General features: G+C 45.8%; 1 protein-coding gene across 1 annotated transcript in view; it reads right to left on the bottom strand.

Moving 5' to 3' along the window:
* Positions 1-5989: 5989 nt before the first annotated feature.
* ARHGAP40 (Rho GTPase activating protein 40) overlaps positions 5990-22798 on the bottom strand; it is a 70754-nt gene continuing 53945 nt past the window's right edge. Inside the window, exons 10-15 of the mRNA XM_038750533.1 lie at positions 21099-21181; positions 20174-20380; positions 19289-19429; positions 15128-15288; positions 12530-12585; positions 5990-8710 (exon numbers count right to left, since the gene is read on the bottom strand). Of these exons, the coding sequence (XP_038606461.1) occupies positions 8604-8710; positions 12530-12585; positions 15128-15288; positions 19289-19429; positions 20174-20380; positions 21099-21181 (755 nt within the window). The 3' untranslated portion in view covers positions 5990-8603. The remainder of the gene's footprint in view (positions 8711-12529; positions 12586-15127; positions 15289-19288; positions 19430-20173; positions 20381-21098; positions 21182-22798) is intronic.

Raw genomic sequence — 22798 nt, 5'->3', positions numbered from 1 at the left:
CTTACATTCTAAGTAGGGAGGAGAACAGGGATTGAATCCCCATTTTACAGCGGAGGAAACGGAGGCCTGCAGAAGTGAAGCGACTTGCCCAAGGTCACACGGCAAGCAAGCGGCAGAGCTGGCATTAGAACCCAGTTCCTCTGACCCCAGGCCTGGGCTCTTTCCACTAAGCCATGCTGCTTCCACATTGCTTGGGAGAGTTCAGTGCAACAGAGTTGGTAGACATGATCCCTGCCCATAAGGTGTTTATGGTCTAGAGGGGGGAATCCCAATTTAGTTCAGAAAGCAAAGAGGAGAGTGGAAGGAAGTGCTCTTTTTCCTCTCTCTGTAGTTTCTGGAAGTACATTGCTGCAGTATCTATGAGGGTCTTGGAAAGGGGAGTCAGTCGGTCAATCATATTTGTTGAGCGCTTACTGTGTGCAGAGCACTGTACTAAGTGCTTGGGAGAATACACTACAACAATACAACAGACACATTCCCTAACCCTAACGAGTTTGCCGTCTAGAGGGGGAGACAGACATTAATATAAATAAATTACAGATACATACGTAAGATACATACAGATACGTGCATGAGGCTTTGTGGGGGGTGGGCGCTGAATAAAGGGAGCAAATCAGGGAGGTTTGTTGTAATAATAATAACAATAATAATAATAGTAGTAGTAGTAGTAGCAGTAATAGTAGTAGTAGTAGTAGTAGCAGTAGTAGTAGCAGGCAGAGGAACCAAAAATTACCCTAGGATCTCAGAGCAGAGAATATTCTGCTCCCTCTTATACTCACTCTCCTACCAAGCCATGCTGGCCTTGGCCAGGGTGAAACGCTGATCAAATCTGTCGTTCTCCATTAATACTTGGGGAGGGGAGAGAGGCAGAAAGAGGCCTGTCATTTACAACCACTTTGTCCTAATTCCTGGGACTTTTTAAAAAGGTTTCTATTCCTCCTTCCTTTCCTAGACCTCTTTCAGCATAGTGCTTGGCACAGAGTAAGGACTTTAGTGGTTCCATTATTACTATTGTGTCTGAAAACTAATCATGAAGAAACACAAAAGCTGGCTCCTGTTCTGCTAGAAACACAGAGGGCCAAACATTTTACATCCATTGCAAAAAAAGCTTCACTAAGTAAACTTCATTGTTTTTTTCTGGGCAATTGAGGGTATTTTAGAGCAGAAGACCCACACTGCAAAGATGAATTAGTTTGAGAGATTATGGGTCTTTCTTGCCATTGAACTTTGCTCAAGTCCTCCCTCTGGATTAGAACTCCCTCTCCCTTCGTATTTGACAGATCACCACTCTCCGCACCTGCAAACCCCTATGAATAATCATGTCTCCTGCAAGAGGCCTTCCCCAAATAAACTCTCCCATCCCTGCCTAAACCTTATTTTCTGGGTTTTGGTCTAGGAACTTGGAATTGCACTCCTTAAACATTCGATATTCACCCCTCCCTCAGCCCTACAGCACTTATGTACATACCCAGTTGTAGTTTGTTTTAATGCCTGCTTCCTCCTTTAGCCTATAGGCTCCTTATAATAATGGTGGTATTTGTTAAGCGCTTACTATGTGCCAGGCACCTTCCCAAGTGCTGTAGGGTTCATCTATTTCGTACTTTCCCCTCCCAAGTGCTTAGTGGGCAGTGCTCGGCACACAGTAAATGCTCAAAAAATACCATTGATTAATTGATCGATTGATTGATGTGGCAGATCAGAAATTTTCCTCAGGGGTGTTGGGCAGCAGACTCTAAGTTCGGCCATTCCTTTTATAAGCGATAGACAAAGGCTACAGGGGAAATTTTCCAACCTGCCCCTATATGAGGCCCTGAGTCCTGAAACTGACCAATCGGCCCATCCTCCAGGCTCAAGCCCTACTATTAAATGCTTTTCTACTATCTGTTCTCCCAGGCTGGCAAAATGCAGCCAGGTCGGATTGCTTTTTTAATTACGGTAATTTTACCTTAAAAACAGGCAGCTGGATGTCCATCAAGTTGCACATTCGCTGTTGGGTAAGTGATTCTTCTCCCTCCCCCGCCAGCTAAATGATTAGGGATAATAACAAGTGGCTCATAATAAACTCAACACATCACAGTAAGTGCTAAGGACAAGATGCCCCAGTCAGGAGGGCTATTAGGCAACCCCTGGGTCCTTTTCCCTTTTGGAAAACAATGCGGCATCCTTAATTGTCCCTCCCGTAATCTGGAACTCAGGTTTGTCAATCAGCCCTGTTGGCTTGTTATAATACCTAATTATTCCCTTCTTGATTGGCTCTCCCAGTGTCCCCTGGAGCCTCCCAGAGACATGTCACTCCCAGCCCACACGGACTGTTGAGGACAGTTTCTGCCTTCAGCAGAGAGAACCGGGCCGCCCTCTGCCACTCTCTGCTCCCAGCTTCTGCCCGCTCCTACCAAACTTCAAATAGAGAAGCAGCGTGGCCTTGTGGCTAGAGCATGGGCCTGGGTGTTAGAAGGTCACGGGTTCTAATTCTGGCTCCACAACTTGTCTGCTGTGTGACCTTGGGCCAGTCACTTCACTTCTCCAGGCCTTAGTTACCTCATCAGGAAAACGGGGACTAAGAGTGTGAGTCCCACGTGGGACCGGGACTCTGTCCAACCCGATTAACTTGTATCCACTCCAGCACTTAGTAATAATAATAATAATGATGGTATTTGTTTGTTGGTATGTGCAAAGCACTGTTCTAAGCGCTGGGGGGATACAAGGTGATCAGGTTGTCCCACGTGGGGCTCACAGTCTTCATCCCCATTTTACAGATGAGGGAACTGAGGCCCAGAGAAGTGAAGTGACTTGCCCAAAGTCACACAGCTGACAACTGAAAAATTGAACCCCTGACCTCTGACTCCAAAACCCAGGCTCTTTCCACTGAGCCACGCTGCTTCTCTGTAAAGTACAGGGCCTGGTACATAGTAAACATTTAACAACCATCATCATTCTTATTATTTCCCTCTGCTCTCTCTTGCTGCTCACAGCCGCTCTCTGCCATCTTCTGTTCTCTGTTGCTGCTAATAGCTACTCTTTGCCACCCTTTGCTGCCCGCTCCTACCCTCTGTCATCCTCTGCTCCCCGCTACTGCCTATTTCTGTCACTTTCTGCTGCCCTGGGGAGCTCTCTGTTGCTCTCTTCTCCCCGTTCCCCCCTTCTGCAGCCCGCTACTGTATCCGGCTTCCTCCTCCGCCCCGACACGGTGTGGCCTGGGCATCGGACTTGCTGTTTCCCAGGCAGGATGTACTGATCCGGCAGGGACTCAGTCCGTTCAGGATCGGAGAGCCTGGAGTTACGCATTGTGCCCCATGTTGAGTTTCAATCTATCAATCAATTGTATTTATTGAGTGTTTGCTGTGTGCAGAGCACTTGGGAGTGTACAACACAACAGAATTGGTAGACACGCTCCTTGCCCACGATGAGCTTACAGTCTAGAGGGCAAAAGCAGCTTCCCTACTGAGGGGCCTGGAAGATGGGGGATTGTGAGGAGAAGATTAAGTGGCCAGAAAGAGAGACTGTACTCTGTCCTATGTGCTTTCCATGGGTAGGGAACAGGACTATCCACTCCGTTGTACTCTTCCGAGTGCTTAGTGCAGTGGTCCCACACAGTAAGCACTCAATAAATACCATTGGTATTTGTGGTATTTGTTAAGCACTTACTGTGCATCAAGCACTGTCCTAATCACTGGAGTAAATACAAGATAATCAGGTCCCCTATGGGGCTCACAGTCTAAGTAGGAGGGAGAAGAGGTATCAAATCCCCATTCTGCAGATGAGGGAACAGAGGGTATGTCTGATCTGATCATCTTGCAGCTACACCATCACTTAGCACAGTGCTTGGCACTTGGTAAGCACTTAGCACACGCCACCGTTGTTATTATTATTAGGAAAAGCAGGTGAGGAGGCAAAGAAAATGGCCAAGATGGAGAGCACAAAAAGGCACCTTCAAACAAAAGGTGTTGGAGAGTTACAGATTCACAGAAAAGAGATCTGACAGGGCAGGCCGCTCCAATGAAGGAGGAAAGTCAAGCTTGTTTCAAGAGACTTTCTAAGCTGGAGAATTTGCAATCTCCCTTTTCTGTCCCTACTGCAGGACCTGGCCACCCTAATGAATGCCTTTATAGGGAAAGCCCAAACCCTCCTGCTGGGGCCCAGGAAAACCCGCTTCCTGGCTCCCTACTGCCTGCATGTGCATTTTTTTTTAATGGTATTCGTTAAGCACTTGCTATGTGCCAGGCACTGTACTGAGCGCTGGGGTAGATACAACCTAATCAGTTTGGACACAGTCCATGTCCCATGTGGGGCTCACAGTCTTAGTCCCCATTTTACAAATGAGGAAACGGAGGCACAGAGAAGTTAAGTGACTTGCTCAAAGTCACTCAGCAGACAAGTGGTGGAGCCGGGATTAGAACCCAGGTCCTTCTGACTCACGGTTCCATGCTTTATCCATCAGGCTACATACACTGTTTGTTCCTCAGGGTGCAGCAATCACACTGAGGCTACAGACCACACTGGTCAGCTGTGTGACTTTATTATTATTTGTTAAGCACTTACTATGTGCCAAGCACTGTTCTACGCACTGGGGTGGCTACAAGGTGATCAGGTTGGGGCTCACAGTCTTAATCCCCATTTTACAGATGAGGTAATGAGGCACAGAGAAGTTAAGTGCCTTGCCCAAAGTCACACAGCTGACAGTGGCAGAGCCGGGATACAAAACCACGATCACTGACTCCCAAGCTTGTGTTCTTTCCACTAAGCCACATTGCTTCTCTGTGCCTGTTACCTCATCTGTAAAATGGGGATTAAGACGGTGAGCCCCACGTGGGCAACCTGATAAGCTTGTGTCTACCCCAGTGCTTAGAACAGTGCTTGGCACATAGTAAGTGCTTAACAAATACTATCATTATTATTATTAGTTCCAAGGGTTAGTCAACATTACCTCAGGGAAGAGCTGTCAGTGGGTTCAAATTATTAAGGAATGCTTCAGATGAGGCAGTTATGTGAGATGCTAAGTTTCTAAGCTCCAGAAAAGGCCTCTTGCCTTTCTGGACACAGCCGAAGATAACACTACTGCATTCGCATTAGCTCTTTCCACTGCAATCTTGATGTAGGCAGCAGGAGGGGCCCAGAAAGAACTGGAGAGGAAAAGAGCAAAAGTCTGAGAAAGTGGTTAACCGTCAGTGAAGGCCTTAGCGTACAAAGCCTGCATAACTAACAGCGGGCAGTCAGGGTGGAAGGAAAATAATCAATAAAAAAAATGCCCTTGGGAATGCAAAGAGATTAGCCCTTGGATAACACTGAAGATGAATGGTTGGACTAAAACTTGATTAAACCAAAGGTGTTTTCGCTTCAGATAATCATGTCTTAGGACTAAGAAGACAAACCTATCTGAAAGCATCTGTTTTTGTTTTTTAAAGTTTGCCACAGGACCATCCGGAGATGTTACTAGCAAAAATCGATCACCTTATTATCGCTATTATTACTAATATTTGTTGAAAGCCTACTTTGAGCACTGCACAAGGAAATAGTTAAAGAAATACATGAATCAATGATAGTTTCTGCCCTTGAAAAGTTTACAATCCAGGGGAGAAAGGATAAACACCGAAATGTCTTAATCTTCTATCAATCAAATCCTACCCTTCCCCCTCAACAAATTACATAACAATTATTATTACTACTAGATGCCTGGGAAGTACAGATTAATAAAGTGACACAAGGCAAGCAGAAAAATATTTTCAGCTAGAATGGTCAAATGGGGTTTGTGCTCCTCACATATTGGATAAGATCATCTGCTCATTGCAACTACATCTAACCTAGATATGAAAAAGATGCAGCAACATCTAACTACCCATCTCCAACACAATGTCATAACTTCGAGCAATGTAAATAACTTAAGCAAGATAAACTGTAGCTCAAAAGTCATTTCTCTGGTGTGAAACAGTGCACCAATTTATAAATCCCTCCTCGGTGCAGAGAATCGGGGTAGAAATGTCAACGCAACCAGTTGGGGGGCATGTTTATCTCGTAGCTTTATTGATTAAACTGATTTTAAATACAGCATTAAAAAAATTTTTAAAAAGATAATAAAAACCAATATTCAAAACCTTGTAGTGATGGTGTTTCAACTTCACCATACTCTCCTCTCCTGCAAAAAATAGGACACAAATTGCCAACATCAACTCAAGGGATAAATCTGAACTCTATACACCCTTTCCCTATGACTTGCACAATAGTGGTTTCTTAGACTGCACACACCTCTGAAAGAGAGCACTGACTCTCCATTCCCATTTCACAGCAGCAGCTTCGCAGTGGATGACAATCAAAGTTACCTGCCCCAGGAAATTTAGTCTCCTAATGACCTAGGGCCACTATAGGCCTTCTGATCCCACTGTCCTTTTCAGCTATTCCAAAACAGTATTCCACACCAAATGCTGATGAGAAGTCTAATCTGTGGCGCTGAAACATGGAAATCCTTGATCATGACTAGTGCTGCAGAGGCAGTATTGCATCACAATCCAAAGCCGCATCCTTATAGTAACAGCTTCCCAAACCATCCCTCCCCTTATTCCTTGTTCCATGAAATCTGTTTTTCAAAGCCTGAGACTGAGGACATTTAGAGCAGCAGAGCTCGGTGGTTAACAATTTCCAGTCTGGCCTACAGGCTTCATGGTGAGACATTCATTGCCTCTTCCTCCTCCTTCCCAGGCAGGCAGATGCTCCTGGATCCCAGCGATTCTGGAGATCCTTTCTTTTGTTCCTTAATCATCTGGCAACTCCCTTTTTAACTGCTTGGGTGGAGGGGAGGAGGAGGAGGCAGTTGCTTACGTGAAAGGAATGCGCCATCCAGCAGTTCCAGTTATGCTTTGTTATTCTACTCTAAAATGAGGAGGGGGAAAAATAATGGATTGAAGTAAAAATCTTTTAATTATTAATACCAGAGAACGTTATGATTCAGCTGAAGTGGCTAATCTGCTCCAAACACATCTCAGGATACAAAGTATGTTCTCCAGATGAATCTGTTTCGAGAGTAAGGCAAGCCACTTAAAATACAACAAAATTCCATCATGAACTTATAGTCATGCCCAGTGTTCACTTTCTCTCAGGGTGAAGGTCCAGAGTTTTTTTTATCCCATTTAGGGGACATCCAGTTGGCTCTCTTGGCTTTTTCAACAGGATTAGAAAAGTGTGGAGACTATGCACTTTCTAACAAAAACTCTCGCACATTTTTTCACATAAGACACTATAAATGAGCAGACATTCTAGGCTAATCACTAAAAATATCACTATCTCTCCTAGGAACACGCACTACACACACACACACACACACACACACACACACACACACACACAGAGAGTTGTGACAAAAAGGAACATGGCTCAAATGCTTCTGACTTGCATTGGTCATTTCCAAGGCCTGACAGTATCTGGGTCAGAACACCGAATAGCAACTTTGAAAGAAGACGTGGAGCAGAAGTTACAGTCAGCGTTCTATTTCTCTGTAAGAAGTAATACTCGGTCATGGACTTGATGAGAGATTGCCAAAAGTGATCTGTGACGGTCTTTTACGGAGGAGTTGAAAGTTGATTCTGAAAGTCAGGCCTCAGGAGCAATTAGGGACCAACAGCCACTGAAGTGGTTTCCCTGGATGAAGTCTTGGGAAGAGAATTCTTCTCATTCCTGCACATGCTCATCTCAGAGAGGGAAGGCAGCAGTTTCTCCACACTCTTTCCCTAGAATGGCTTCCATCTTGATCTTTACAGTTTCCAACAGGATAAGGTTTTTATTTTTTTCTTAAAAAAATACCATTCTAGAGATATCCCTCTCAGATATTCTTTAATTTCGAGTTGAAGGCTGCCCAACTGAACAGTCTTCCCTTTTTATGTGCAGTCCTTTGACTCAAACTGCTCAATTTCGTCTTTCCCCGGATGGCACTGTAAGGAAAGGGCACAAGACAGACCCTGTTGGCACATTGGCTTCATCAGCTCCTGCAGCTCAAGAAGGGCAGCCAATCACATGGGGTAGGTAACACATCCAGTCACCCTACTTTGGGGGGCAATGAGGTGGGTGGGTCCTTCAGGAAGGTTGGATTTTTGTTTTGTTCTTTGTTAGACAAAATTGCATTTGTCTCATTGGCCCTTTAAGCATTCCAGCGGCTTAGAAGCCGCAGGAAGAGAGCGATATCTGATAGCCCACCTGCAGCCCAAGATGCTCATTAAATGTCGCTGGCCGAACAGGCTAGTTTGGGCCAGGTCGGAGAAAGTTGTCCCAGCAGTTCCTTCCCGCCTCAGCATGGAATGTCCAAAGCGAGTTTTGAGAGACTGACTGGATCTTGCCGACGTCCTCCTCTAAGAGCAGGCTTTTCTCTGACAGCGGGTCAATTCGGAATAGGATCAGAGAGCTGTCGCTGAGGTGGATGGCCTTTTTACCGGCTCTCTGGGGGACTGGGGATGCCCGCTATCTTCACAGCCCCCGAGGCAGAAATAGACAAAGCTCGTTTCCTTCATGAAATCAGAGTTGCTTCTGTCCATTGCAGGGTGTCACATGTGGACCTCATGCGTTCAGGCCACGTGACCTCTCAGAAACTTGAACCGAAGGCTTTGTGACCAGAGGAATATCCTCTAAAGTATCTGTGGTAAGGCTGGGCTCTGCTTAATGATCCACTCCCCATGAGGATTGATATGGTACAAGTCTAAGAGGTAGGTGTCTGGATCCAGGCAATGTTCACCTGGAAGGAAGAAAAACATATTGTTAAAATGGCAGAGAAGCAGCACGTCCTAGTGAATAGGGCAGGGGCCCCAGATTCAGAAGGACCTGGGTTCTAATCTCAGCTCTGCCACTCGTCTGTTGTGTGATCCGTGGGTAAGTCACTTCACTTTTCTGTGCCTCAGTTACCTCATCTGTAAAATGGGGATTAAGACTGTGAGCCCTATGTGGGACAGGGACTTTGTCCAACCCAATTAACTTGTATCGTCCCCAGCACTAAGTGCTTAAAAAAAATACCGTAAACAAAACAAAAAACCTAACATTTCTTGGGGTCTATTATTATTATTGTACTTGTTAAGTGCTTAATATGTGTCAAGCACTGTTCTAAATGCTGGTGCATGTAAAAGTTAATCAGTTTGGACCCAGTCCCTGTCCATATGGGGCTCATAGACAAAGCAGGCGGGAGAACAGATGTTGAATCCCCATTTTAGAGACAAGGAAACTGAGCACAGAGAAGTGACTTGTCCAAGGTCACACAGCACGTAACTGGCAGGCCTGGGATTAGAATCAATGGCATTTATTGAGTGCTTAATTTGTGCAGAGAAATGTACTAAGTACTTGGGAGAGTACAGTGCAAACATTAAGCCTCCGACTCCAAGGCATCTTGGTCTTTTCACTAGGCTATGCTGTTTCATCCTCTATCTATGCTGGGTCCGATCCCTGGGCTCCCTGCCACGTCTTTCCTTCCTCATCCTCTCCACCCCAGGCAAATCCACAGGAGACAACTCTGAGGTGGACGCAGACTGCTCCTTTGATTCTGAAGGAAGAGGCAGGTCAGGGGAGGAGAGCGGATGAGACGTAGTGACCGAACACATCCTCGGAGATAATGAACAGGGGGACCATGGCCATGCAGATTTCACCCTTCTGAAACACTGACTGAAAAACAACCTTCTCCAAAATCTGCCATGGCTTCTTTCTTGTACACAACAAAAATATCCACCAGCTGGCCAGCCTTTCCCCTTCTGTGGTCTTCTCCCATCACACCCCACCTTGTACTCCTTGCTCTGCCCTAGCAAACCAGGGAAGTGGTGTGGCCTAGTGGAAAGATCATGGGCCTGCATGCCGGAGGACCTGGGTTCTAATCCCAGCTCTGTCACTTGTCTGGGTGACCTTGAACAAGTCACTTGACTTTTCCATGCCTTAGTTTCCTCAGGTGTACAATGGGAATTCAATACCTGGTCTTCCTCCTACTTAGGCTATGAGCCCCATGTGAGACAGTGACGGTGTCTGACTTGATTAACTTGTATCTATCCCAGTGTTTAGAACAGTGTTTGGCACATAGTAAATACTTAACCAATACCACCTTATGACTACTATTAATAAAAGTAATCCTTCCGCCCATCACTCTACTTCCAGCCTCTGCTCTACTCTTTGCATCTTTCCCCTACCAGCTTTAGCAAGCCACATTCTTCCCTTTCATCAAGGACTTCCTAGAAAGTCATCTCCTCTAAGATCACATTCCTTATTAAATTCCACTGCTTCCCAGTCACGCCATACCATCAGCCACATCAGTAATCCTGTGCTTGTTTATCCACTCCTATCTCTTGTTTTTACCTCTTCTCACTCTTAGGAATTGTGCGGAAGCAGTGAGGCCTATTGGAAAAAGCACAGAGTTGGGAGTCAGAGGAACCTGGGTTCTAATACTGGCTCTGCTGTGTGACCTTGAGCAAGTCACTCAATTTCTCTGTGCCTCAGTCACCACATTGGCAAAATGGGGATTATGACTGTGAACCCCATGAGGCACACGGACGGTATTATCCAACCTGATTACCTTGCATCTACCCTAGCACTTAATACAGTATCTGGCATATTGTAAGTGCTCAATAAACACCATTAAATTAAAAAAAGCTATACTTTCATCCATTTCTGTCTGGTGCCTTTCCCATTGGATTGCAAGCTCCTCAAAGATGGGAATTACATCTTTGATTTCTTTTGTATATGCCAAAGCATGTAATCCTGTGCTTGGCTACTGGGAGGTGCTTGATAGATACTGTTGATACTGGTACTTCAGCGAAACCTTTAGTTGCCACTTTTGACTCATTCAGGCTGCTAGATTCAACATGTGGGAGCTTGCACATTGTTGCTTTCCCATGCACATTGTTGCTCAGTTTGCTTCTTGTGAGGAGAAGCAGTATGGCCTAGTGGATAGAGCACAGGCCTGGGCATCAGAAGGACATGGGTTCTAACCCCAGCTCTGCCACTTGTCTGCTGCGTGACACTGGGCAAGTCACTTCACTTTACCACAGTTACCTCATCAGCAAAATAGGGATTAAGTCTGTGAGCCCCATGTGAGACATGGACTGTGTCTAACCTGATTAGCTTGTATCTACCCCAGTGCTTAGTACAGTTTCTAGCAAACAGTTAAGCACTTAACAAATGCCATACTAAAAAAAAAAAGGCTCCACTGAAAGCCCAAGGCCAATGGAGATGACACTTAAGCCCTAGGGATTTCCATTCCATACACCTGGGCTCCAGATTTCCCTACATGGGATTACCCTCTTCATTCTCATTCAGTGCAACCTCACTACAGTGTTGTTTAATACAGCTTTCTGTGCCCCAGTAAGCACTCAGTAAATATCACTGATTGCCTGATTCCCCAGGAATCCCAAAGAAAGTCAGTCAGGCGTATTTATTGAGCACTTACTGTGTGCAGAGCATTGTACTAAGCGCTTGAGAGAGTACAATATAACAATATAATGGACACATTCCCTGCCCACAGTGAGCCTACAGACTAGAAGACTTTATAACTGGGGAAAACACCTGAACATTCAGGAATATTCTTTAATGCATCACTTACTCTCCCCCTCGTCCCCCTCTCCATCCCCCCCATCTTACCTCCTTCCCTTCCCCACAGCACCTGTATATATGTATATATGTTTGTACATATTTTTTACTCTATTTATTTATTTATTTTATTTGTACATATCTATTCTATTTATTTTATTTTGTTGGTATGTTTGGTTTTGTTCTCTGTCTCCCCCTTTTAGACTGTGAGCCCACTGTTGGGTAGGGACCGTCTCTATATGTTGTCAACTTGTACTTCCCAAGCTCTTAGTACAGTGCTCTGCACATAGTAAGCGCTCAATAAATACGATTGATTGATTGATTTGTGTGGGGTCTGGCCACCCATCAGGAATCCCTCCCTGAGGGACTTTCAGAGCCAGACAATCAATCAATCAATCAATTGTATTTATTGAGCATTTACTGTGTGCAGAGCACTGTACAAAGCGCTTGGGAAGTACAAGTTGGCAACATATAGAGACAGTCCCTACCCAACAGTGGGCTCACAGTCTAAAAGACGTCACAGACACACAACTGCCCAGCTGAGAAAATACTTGTGATCCACTCAGAAGGGCAACATCCCCTGAAATGAGTTCCTTGCCATTTTCCCTTTTCTTTTTTTTTAATGGTATTTGCTAAGTGCTTACTACGTGCCAAGCCCTGTACTAAATGCTCGGGTAGACACAAGCAAATCAGGTTGGACACAGTCCAGATTCCCAACTGGGGCTTACTGTTTGACTTCCCATTTTATGGATGAGGTAACTGAGGCACAGAGGAAGTGAAGTGACTTGCTCAAGGTCATACAGCAGACAAGGGGCGCAGACAGGATTGCAACCCAGGCCCTTCTGACCACCAGGACCATACTCTAACTACTAGTCCATACTGCTTCTCTTTTCCTCCTCTTTCTGAATTCCACAACTGGGAATGAGAATTCCAAAGAGATGATCTCTCTGGAACTTGGATCTCTGACATGCTCCGAACGTCCCAGTTGGGAACTTACTTATATTGCCGCCAACTTCGTACAGGAGCAGGTTAGAAGCCTCAATGGATCCATTGCTGTGGGAAACAGAAGGAAAAACAGACCCTGAGTGGACACAGACACTGAGGCAGGGTGACCCCATCCCAATCAACCAGCAGAAAAAGCCAAGACATTTTTACTTAAATAATAATAATAATAATAATGGTATTTGTTAGGTGCTTACTATGTGCAAAGCACTGTTCTAAGCACTGGGGAGGATACAAGGTGATCTGGTTGTCCCACAGGGTGATCACAGTCTTAATCCCCATTTTCCAGATGAGGTAACTGAGGTTCAGAGAAGTGAAGTGACTTGCCCAAAGTCACACAGCTGACAAGTGGCGGAGCCGGGATTTGAACCCATGACCTCTGACTCCAAAGCCCGGCCTCTTTCCACTGAGCCATGCTGCTTCCCAAAGGCTGCCAACTCGCCAGGAAGTGGCCAGCATTCTGAGAGCAGGCTCCACTGATCTCCGGGGCTTCGGGAAGGCTGAGGTGCATAATAATAATAATAATAATAATAATGATGGCATTTATTAAGCGCTTACTATGTGCAAAGCACTGTTCTAAGCACTGGGGAGGTTACAAGGTGATCAGGTTGTCCCACGGGGGGCTCACAGTCTTGAACCCCATTTTACAGATGAGGTAACTGAGGCACAGAGAAGTAAAGTGACTTGCCCGAAGTCACACAGCTGACAGTTGGCAGAGCTGGGATTCGAACCCATGACCTCTGACTCCGAAGCCCGTGCTCTTTCCACTGAGCCACGCTGCTTCTCCCATAGTCAAAGAAGCAGGGGAGGGGAAAAAACAGAAGCATTCTTCATCCCATTCAGATTCACCACAAGGAATGAAGACTGCTCCTGAAGAGGGAAGCATTTAATTCATGAGAGAGGCTTGGCTGTCAATACGGAGCCTTGCAAGGGCCATTCTTGGCAGCAGAGTTAATAAGTAGTGGCCCATATCCTTAAATTAATGTCAACCAGTCACACATAGAGACATCAGTCCACAGGCCCCATACAAAGGCTCGATGAGTCAAAGTCCATAAAAACCTTGGTGCTTTGAGCCCCTGGATCGCTGCTGTGTGATGCATTTGTTACATTTGCTGTTCGTTAGAGAAGCAGCACGCCATAGTGGAAAGAGCACCTGCCTGGGAGTCAGAGAACCTGGGCTCTAATCCCAGCTCTGTCATTTACCTGCTGTGTGACCTTGGGCAAGTCACCTCTCTGGGCCTCAGTTCCCTCATCTGCAAAATGGGGATTCGATAGCTGTGCTCCCTCCTACCTAGAATGTGAGCTCCATGGGGGACCTGATTACCATGTAATAATAATAATGATGGCATTTGTTAAGTGCTTACTATGTGCAAAGCACTGTTTTAAGCGCTGGGAGGGATACAAGGTGATCAGCTCACAGTCTTAATCCCCATTTTACAGATGAGGTAACTGAGGCTCAGAGAAGTTAAGGGACTTGCCCAAGGTCACACAGCAGACACGTGGGGGAGACGGGATTAGAACCCATGACCTCTGACTTCCAAGCCCGTGCTCTTTCCACTGAGCCACGCTGCTTCTCTTAAGGGCTTGGACCTACCCAAGTAGGTCATAGTAAGAGCTTAAATACAATTATTATTATTATTACCACTATATCACCTCAAAGAGGCTGGTGAGGTTCTGTGGAGCCCACTGTTGGGTAGGGACTGTCTCTATATGTTGCCAATTTGTACTTCCCAAGCGTTTAGTACAGTGCTCTGCACATAGTAAGCGCTCAATAAATACGATTGATGATGATGTGGAGGGGATAAGTAAAGAGAGTTCTTCCATTTATCTGTCCTGTATCCTCACATTATTGCTTCCTTTAACAGAAACCGTTCCTCGGCCTTGAGAAACAGGCAGCAAAACTTAAAGCGGGTCAGAACAAAGAATATGGGATGATGACTTTTCTTTTTCCCATTCTGGGACACTGTCTGTGTCTCTGGTGAGATCCAGACCCTTTCTGAGGGAAAAGAAAGTACTTAAGTCCCCCAGAGCCAGGCAATGAATCAATCAGTGGTATTTACTGAGCACTTACTGTGTGCAGTAATTGACTCTTTCTATTTGGAATGTGATCTACTGATGTGTTGGACAAGGCAAAGCCCAGTTTCACAACCCAAATGCTTAAAAAGTGGGTGAAAAATGAAGGGCAGGTTGCAATAAAATAAAGGTGGTACTTCTTAAGTGTTTACTATGTGCTTGGCACTATACTAAGCACTGGAGTAAATACAAGATAACCAAGTTGGACATGGTCCCTGACTCTTTTAGGGCTCATTGTCCACGTTACATAAGAGGAAGAACTGGCATTTAATCCCCATTTTACAGATGGGGCAACTGAGGCCCAGAGAAGTGAAATGACTTGCCCAAAGTCACAGAGCAGGCAAGTGGCAGAGCCGGAATTAGAACCCAGGTCCTTCTGACTCCCTCACCTGAAAACACCTTTCGGGTGGCACTGTCACACACTTCCTATCCCTCCCTTCCCTCCAAATTCTCTTTATCACTTGGGTGGGAAACAGCAGAGAGGTTCAAGTTTCACGTAACCATTCAGGATGTTAGTTACCATTTGATGAGATTGACGGTATTCACAATATTCCAGTTACTGGAACAGAGATGCTTCTGGAACTGCTTGAGGACATCAGCTGCTTTGGTCCCATTATTCAACTGCACCTCCAAAGAGTCTTTCAGAAGCAAAGTAGCCTGAATTTTCACCACCTTGGATGGCTAAGCAAACACACAAACAAAGGTTTAATCATGGACAAATGGTGCGAATTAGAGAGCCACTTGGGGTCTTAAATTCAAGCACAAACAGCTCAGAGTTTTCCAGGCGCACTAGAAAATGCACCAATCAATCAATCAATCAATCGTATTTATTTAGCACTTACTGTGTGCAGAGCACTGTACTAAGCACTTGGGAGGTACAAGTTGGCAACATATAGAGACAGTCCCTACCCTACAGTGGGCTCACAGTCTAAAAGGGGGAGACAGAGAACAAAACCAAACATACTAACAAAATAAAATAGAGTAGATATGTACAATTAAAATAAATAATAGAGTAATAAATATGTACAAACATATATACATATATACAGGTGCTGTGGGGAAGGGAAGGAGGTAAGATGGGGGGATGGAGAGGGGGACGAGGGGGAGAGGAAGGAAGGGGCTCAGTCTGGGAAGGCCTCCTGGAGGAGGCCTCCTGGCACCACATACAAAGAAACAAATTCTGGATACTGAAAGGATTAGTCTGTCCGTTTTTCCAAGTGGCCTTCTTTCCACAACCCCCCTCATCTGCATGTGGTTCGCTAACTCAGATGAGGACCTTTTTAAGGACCAAAGTCTCTCGTAAAAGTGAATCCGGAGAAGACCAGGAAGGAGCTAAGGGAACTTTGAAAACATATATTTTTTAGCAAATTCAGTTCTCAGCATCCCACCAGAGTCATAAATACCTGATCTCAGAAAGAACTAGGGAATAAAGTAAGAGTGCCCCCAGGCGTTCACAAAGTAATATAGTTTTTATTTAGAGCTAACTGGATTTTTTTGTTTGTGTTTTTTTTTTAATGATACTTGTTCAGCACTTATTATGTGTCAAATACAGTTCTAAGCGCTGGGGTACACCCAAATTAATCAGGTTGGACACAGTTCTTGTCCCACATAGGCCTCACAGTCACAACATCGCTAAAATCTGCCCTTTCCTCTTCAGCCAAACTGCCGCCACATTAGTACAATCATTCATTCATTCAATCGTATTTATTGAGCGCTTACTGTGTGCAGAGCACTGTACTAAGCACTTGGAAAGTACAAGTCACGCATCCCATCCCGCCTAGATCACTGCATCAGCCTCCTTTCTGACCTCCCAACCTCCTGCCTCTTCCCCACTCCAGTCCATACATCACTCCGCTGACAAGATTATCTTTCTACAGAAACATCATCTTCCGCCTCAGTAGTCCCCAGTGGTTGCCTATCCACCTCTGTATCAAACAAAAACTCCTCACCATTGGCTTTAAAGCATTCCATCAACTTGCCCCCTCCTACCACACCTTGCTTATCTTCTTCTACAACCCAACCCGCACACTTGGCTCCGATGGAGCTAACCTTTTCACTGTGCCTCGATCTCACCTGTCTCACTGCCGACTCCTAGACGGCATCCTACCTCTGGCCTGGAATGTCCTCCCTCCTCAAATCCACCAAATTACTTTTCCTTCAAAGCCTTACTGAAGGCACATCTCCTCCAAGAGGCCTTGCCAGACTAAGCCCCACTTTTTGTCATCTCCCACTCCCTTCTGTGTTACTCTGACTCACTCCCTTTGCTCTTCCCCGCTCTCCCCACCCCACAGCACTTATGTATATATCTGTAATTTTATTTATTTATATTGATGTCTGTTTACTTGTATTGATGTGTGTTTCCCCCCTCCACCCCCATACTGTGAGCTCGTTGTGGGCATGGGTTGTCTCTCTTAAATACTGCATGGTACTTTCCCAAGTGCTTAGTACAGTGCTTTGCACACAATAAGTGTTCAATAAATACGATTGCGTGACAACGAATGAATGCATAAAATAGAAGGGAGAACAGGTTTTGCATCCCTATTTCACAGATCATGAAAGTTTTCGTTAAACTGTGGCTCTCTGCCTGCCTCATCCTTATGTGAACCTGTTCAAGAACAGAGACCTTGGCAATGGAGTCAAAGCCCAAATCTCTGCCCCAGACCACCTCTTGGAGAATGGCTATGTGTGAAGAACCTTTCCAGGATTTCTGCTTAGACGGTTTCTGTACTGTCTCTCAGCCTTCAGTCTTTATTTAGGGATGGGAATGTGTGTGTATGTGGAGGGGGCAGGCGGAGAGGAGAAGGGGACCAGGGGAGGAGGTCAAAAAAGGTCTGGAGGAAAGGGTCTCAGCTGAGCTTCAGCAGGAATGCCCACGTGGAGAGACTTCCTCCCCTCCTCAGAAGAAGGGGGATAAAACAGTCTCAGAACTATTTCCAACCAAGAAAGGAAAAAGGGAAAGCTTTTCTCCTGTAACGGCAGACACAGCGGCAACCTGCACTTCCTGGAAGTCTTTCGTTCTGCTGGGTTTGACCTAGCTCTTTCTAGCCATCCACCCGAGAGAGGATCACCCCTAAAACTCACATGCCTACAGAAGGCCACAAACAGTCAAAATGCATTTGGGTTGAAGCCATGTGGCCTGTTGAATGGGCAGGGCAGGGAGAGATCTGCAGCATAGCATGATGGATAGAGCATGGGACTGGAAGTCTAACTCTGAGTTAGTAATGAGCTCTGGCTCTGCCACTTGTCTGCTGTGTGGTTCTGGGCATGTCACTTTACTTCTCTGTGCCTCAGTTCCCTCATCTGTAAAATGGGGATTAAGACTGTGAGTCCGACGAAGGATAGGGGCTGTGTTCAACCTGATTTGCTTGTATCCACCCGAGCGCTTAGTACAGTGCCTGGCCCCCAGTAAGCACTTAAATATCATAATTATTATTATTACTAGTGGTGGAAATGGGAACTCTGACTGAATATCTGACCCAACTCTCTGGGCTAAGAAATGGCTCCCAGAATCTTGTGCTCTCCCTCAAGTCCTTCAGGTTTTTTGAGAAAACAAGGAGAGGGAAAGGGGTAAGTGGGATGGAGAGGAGTGGAGGAGAAAGGGGAACAATACGGATGAGGACAAGACAGGGAATGGGAATCAAAGAGCGTGGGCAGAGAATGTGGGCACTGTGACAGCATAAAGCCATGCACCTCTACTGTCTGCACTCTGCAGGGTGTGACAATTGCAGGAATTTTCTGGCTGCCTCGAGCCTGTAGAGACATGTTCTCAGTGCATGGGGAGTGGATTAAATTACCTAACTTTTGAATTTACTTTCATCCTTTAAATACACATCTACTCGCTACGATGAGTACAATAAGCAGGTTGGCTCCTTGGAGAAGCAGTGTGGCCTAATGGGAAGAGCATGGGACAGAGTCAGGAGACCTGGGTCCTAATCCCAGCGCTGCCACTAGCCTGTTGTGTGGCATTAGGTAAGTCACTTGACTTCTCTAGGCCTCGGTTTCTTCATCTGTAAAACGGGGACTAAACACCCATTCTCCCTCTCCGTAAAACTGTGAGCCCCATATGGGACAAAGACTGTGTCTGATCTGATTCTACCGTAACTAGCACACAGAATGGCACATACTAAATGCTTGACAAATGCCACCATTCTTATTATTATTTAGTAATTTGTGGAGAAAGGCGACAGCAGCCTGCAGGCCTAGAGTCTCAGACCCTAGCTAACATGCAGGTCCAACTGGGAAAATTCAACGCTTGCTCACAAAGTAGGAGTAAGCCCTGTCTGTCAGAAACCACCTATGACTGAGGCTCCAGGAAAACTCTAAGTGGAATAAACTGTGAGAATGCTTGGGGAGTTTTTCATTATGTGTAGGGAGCATGTTTGCTAATTCTGTTGTACTGCCCTCTTCCAAGCGCTTAGTACAGTGCTCTGCACATAGTAAGCTCTCAACAAATACCATTAATTGGTTAATTGATTGAGGAGGGGGTGGAGGGAAACAGCAGCCACTCTGAATGTGTCTATTTATGTTTTCATTGTACTGTTCCAAGTACCTTAGTACAATGCTCTGCACACAGTAAGTGCTCAATAAATATGATTGAATGAATGAATGAACGAATGGATTTGGTTTTATGGGACCTGATGAATTGATGGAGCCCATCTGAGCTCCGGGAGGCAGAACTCACTTCTCCAGGGGCTTTCCCAGCCTTGTCCTTGTCAGTGTGGATCTTTCTCAACAAGTTCTTGATCCGTTTATCGTAAAATTGGTACCTCCGGCTGCTGCTCTCGTTCAGTTTTCTCACTTGAGATACCAGGAACGAGGATACCTGGTGGGGAAAAAAAACAACTGTATTTATTGATCATTTACTGTGTGCAGAGCACTATACAAAGGGCTTGGGAGAGTACGATTTAACAGAGTTAGCAGAGAGGTTCCCTGCCCACAATGAGCTAACAGTCTAAAGGGGGAGACAGGCATGGATGTAAAGAAATAAATTATGGATACATACGTAAGTACTGTGGGGCTGAGAGGGTGGCGAATAAAGGGTGCAAATCTAAGTGAAAGGGTGACAGAGAAGGGAGTGAGAGAAGAGGAAATAAGGGTCTAATTGGAGAAGGCCTCTTGGAGGAGATATTCTTTCAATAAGGTGGGTACAAATGGGAGACTCCTAGGTGCAGGGGGGCAAAACCATCATCTGACCCTCCTTACCATAAACTGCTATGTCGGGGGGCACCCTGGGAGCTGAGAAGTGTCAGATTTCCTTCACTAAAATGTCTATCTCCTTCATCCTTTGCTTGGGACACAGCCAAGCAGAAGAATGGATTTAAAGAGGAAGGGGAGCCTAGTCTCAAACAACACAGCAGGGAGACTGGCTGGGGTGGGGGGCATTACAACTGGGAGAAGGGGGTGGCTCTCCATGAACAGGGGCTTTGGGAACATTGGGATTCCAGGAGGCGGATTCAAAACCAGCGCAGACCGACGCCTCAGTGAGGTCTTTCTATGCACACAGTGTGGAGCGGGGTGTTCCCATCTGGGATGGAGCAGGAGTCCAAGGGGAGAGGGAGGGACTTACTGTCCACAGCAGATCCTGGTAATGGATCATCATCCGAACCAAATCGGCCGCCCCCTCAGCCAACTGTTTCTCCTTCCCCTCCGGGATCTTGTTGGGCAGCCCCTTGTGCATGAAGAGGTTGGGCGCGATCACCGTGGAGACGTTCCATAAGTTCATCTTGTTCTTCTTCTCCCGGGCAACCACTTTGCTGAGAAACTCCAACAGGGCCTGAAAGAGGCCAGAGGGACGGTTAAGAGAATCGCCAGCGCTTGGCAGAGCCCCCTCAGCTCAGGGGCAACCCAGAAGCCTCAGCGTCCTCTCATTCTTCCTTCTTGGGGGTCAGGGTTCAAACACTGCCCATCTCAGTCCCGGGACGGGGTACGGAACCACAAGTTCTGGTTCTGACCCAGGTTGTGAGACTCTGGGGCTGTCATTACCCGCTCTGGGCCATCTGGGAAATGGGGAGAATATGTGGCCTCCCGACTACCCAGGAATGGAGGAGACACAATCTGAAATCACAGCCTGTGTCGGGAAACCGGGCTTGGGCCTGCTCTTCTCCTAGGGCCCAAGTGAATGTTTTCCTCTAGGGAGAGAAGGGATGGTCCAGGAGAGCTGCCAGCCTGAACTGAAAAGAAATAAACTAAAATGCCACGAGGGTGGAATTCCTTTGAAATTTAAAGAATCAGCCAGAAACATCCTCATATATTCATAATCCTATCTCACCCCCACCACCACTCCACCCACCTGCTGGCTTTCATCTAACCCCTGACTGTGGAGAAGAAACGTAGTTACCTCGGGTGGATTTTTTTCCCTCCCAAACGCGATCCGCTTCACAAGGTGACTAAGTTTCCCGCAACAAGGTCTGCAATTGTAAGGGACTCATGGGAGGGTGGAGAGAGGGGAGTAGGCTGTGTTAAGTACTGAGGGGAAGTGGGAAGGGAATTACCTTCAGGGTGTTCCTGTTTGGTTCTGGAAGGATCAAGATGAGCAAATTGAGGGCCTGCAGCCTCTGCTTCAGGTCAGGGATATCTGGATTAAGAGGAACACACACCCATCATCCCAACTACATGCTTTGTCAGTTATCAAAACACTCCCAAATATCGCCACTGTGCCTTTCAATCAATCGATGGTATTTATTGAGTGCTCACAGTGCATAATGCACCATACAAAACACTTGGAAGAGTACAATAGGGCTAGTACATCCCTGCCCTCAGGGAGCTTCCAATCTAGGATGGGAGACAGACTTAAAATAGATGACAGGTAGAAGAAGCCACAGAAGATACAAAGATATGTTCATGAGGGATGTTGGGGTGGGAACAGATTGAGTATTAAAGGGCTCGGGGTGCCGACTTAGGCAGAGAAGTGACATGCAATAGGAAGGGAAATAAGTTGGGGAGACGAGAGGTTAGTCAGGGAAGGCTTCTTGGAAGAGATAACATTTTAGTGTAGAGCTTTGAAGATGGGAAGAGTGGTGGTTTGTTGGCTATGAAGGCGGAGGGAGTTCCAGGAAAGAGGAAGGAGGTGGGCAAGGGGTCAACAGCAAGACATAAGAGAAAGCAGCATGGCTTAGTGGATAGAGCATGGGTCAGAAGGACCTGGGTTCTAATCCCAGCTCTGCCATTTCATTCATTCTTTCAGTCATATTTACTGAGTGCTTCCTTTGTGCAGAGCACCTGGAAAGTACAATTCAGCATCAAATAGAGACAATCCCTGCCCAACAACGGGCTCACAGTCCAGAAGGGAGGAGACAGACATCAAAACAAGTAAACAGGCATCAATATAAATAAATGGAATCATAGATATATACACATCATTAATAAAATAAATAGAATAATAAACATGTACATATATACACAAGTGCTGTGGGGTGGGGAGGGAGGTAGAGCAGAGGGAGGGAGTTGGGGCGATGGGGAGGGGAGGAGGAGCAGAGGAAAGGGAGGCTTAGTCATTTGTCTGCTGGGTGACCTTGAGTCAAACAGTTAACTTCTCCGTACCTCAGTTACCTCCTCTGTAAAATGGGGATTAAGACGGTGAGCCCTGTGTGGGACATGGAATCCAATCTGCTTAAATTGTATTTACCCCAGCATTTATTCATTCATTCATTCATTCAATCGTATTTATTGAGCACTTACTGTGTGCAGAGCACTGCACTAAGCGCTTGGGAAGTACAAGTCGGCAACATATACAGATGGTCCCTACCCCACAACGGGCTCACAGTCTAGAAGGGGGAGACAGACAACAAAACAAAACATGTAAACAGGTGTCAAGTCATCAGAATAAATAGAAGTAAAGAAGTAAAGGGACAAGTACACTTTAAAAAAAATTAAGTAACATCTTGGAAATGTGTCATTCATTCATTGTCGTATTTATTGAGCGCTTACTGTGTGCAGACCACTGTACTAAGTGCTTGGGAAGTACAAGTCGGCAACATATAGAGACAGTCCCTACCCAACAACGGGCTCACAGTCTAGAAGGGGGGAGACAGACAACAAAATGAAACATGTGAACAGGTGTCAAGTCATCAGAATAAACAAATAAAGCTAGATGCACATCACTGCCTGTTACTTAGTAAGCACTTAAATACCATAAAAAAAGTTCAGGTGATATCATTCATTCATTCATTCATTGTCGTATTTATTGAGCGCT

The sequence above is a fragment of the Tachyglossus aculeatus genome, chromosome 8 (genome assembly GCF_015852505.1).
Source record: "Tachyglossus aculeatus isolate mTacAcu1 chromosome 8, mTacAcu1.pri, whole genome shotgun sequence".
In the NCBI taxonomy this organism is placed as follows: domain Eukaryota; kingdom Metazoa; phylum Chordata; class Mammalia; order Monotremata; family Tachyglossidae; genus Tachyglossus; species Tachyglossus aculeatus.
Note: the sequence above shows the minus strand (reverse complement) of the source record. Positions and strands in the feature narration are given on the sequence as shown.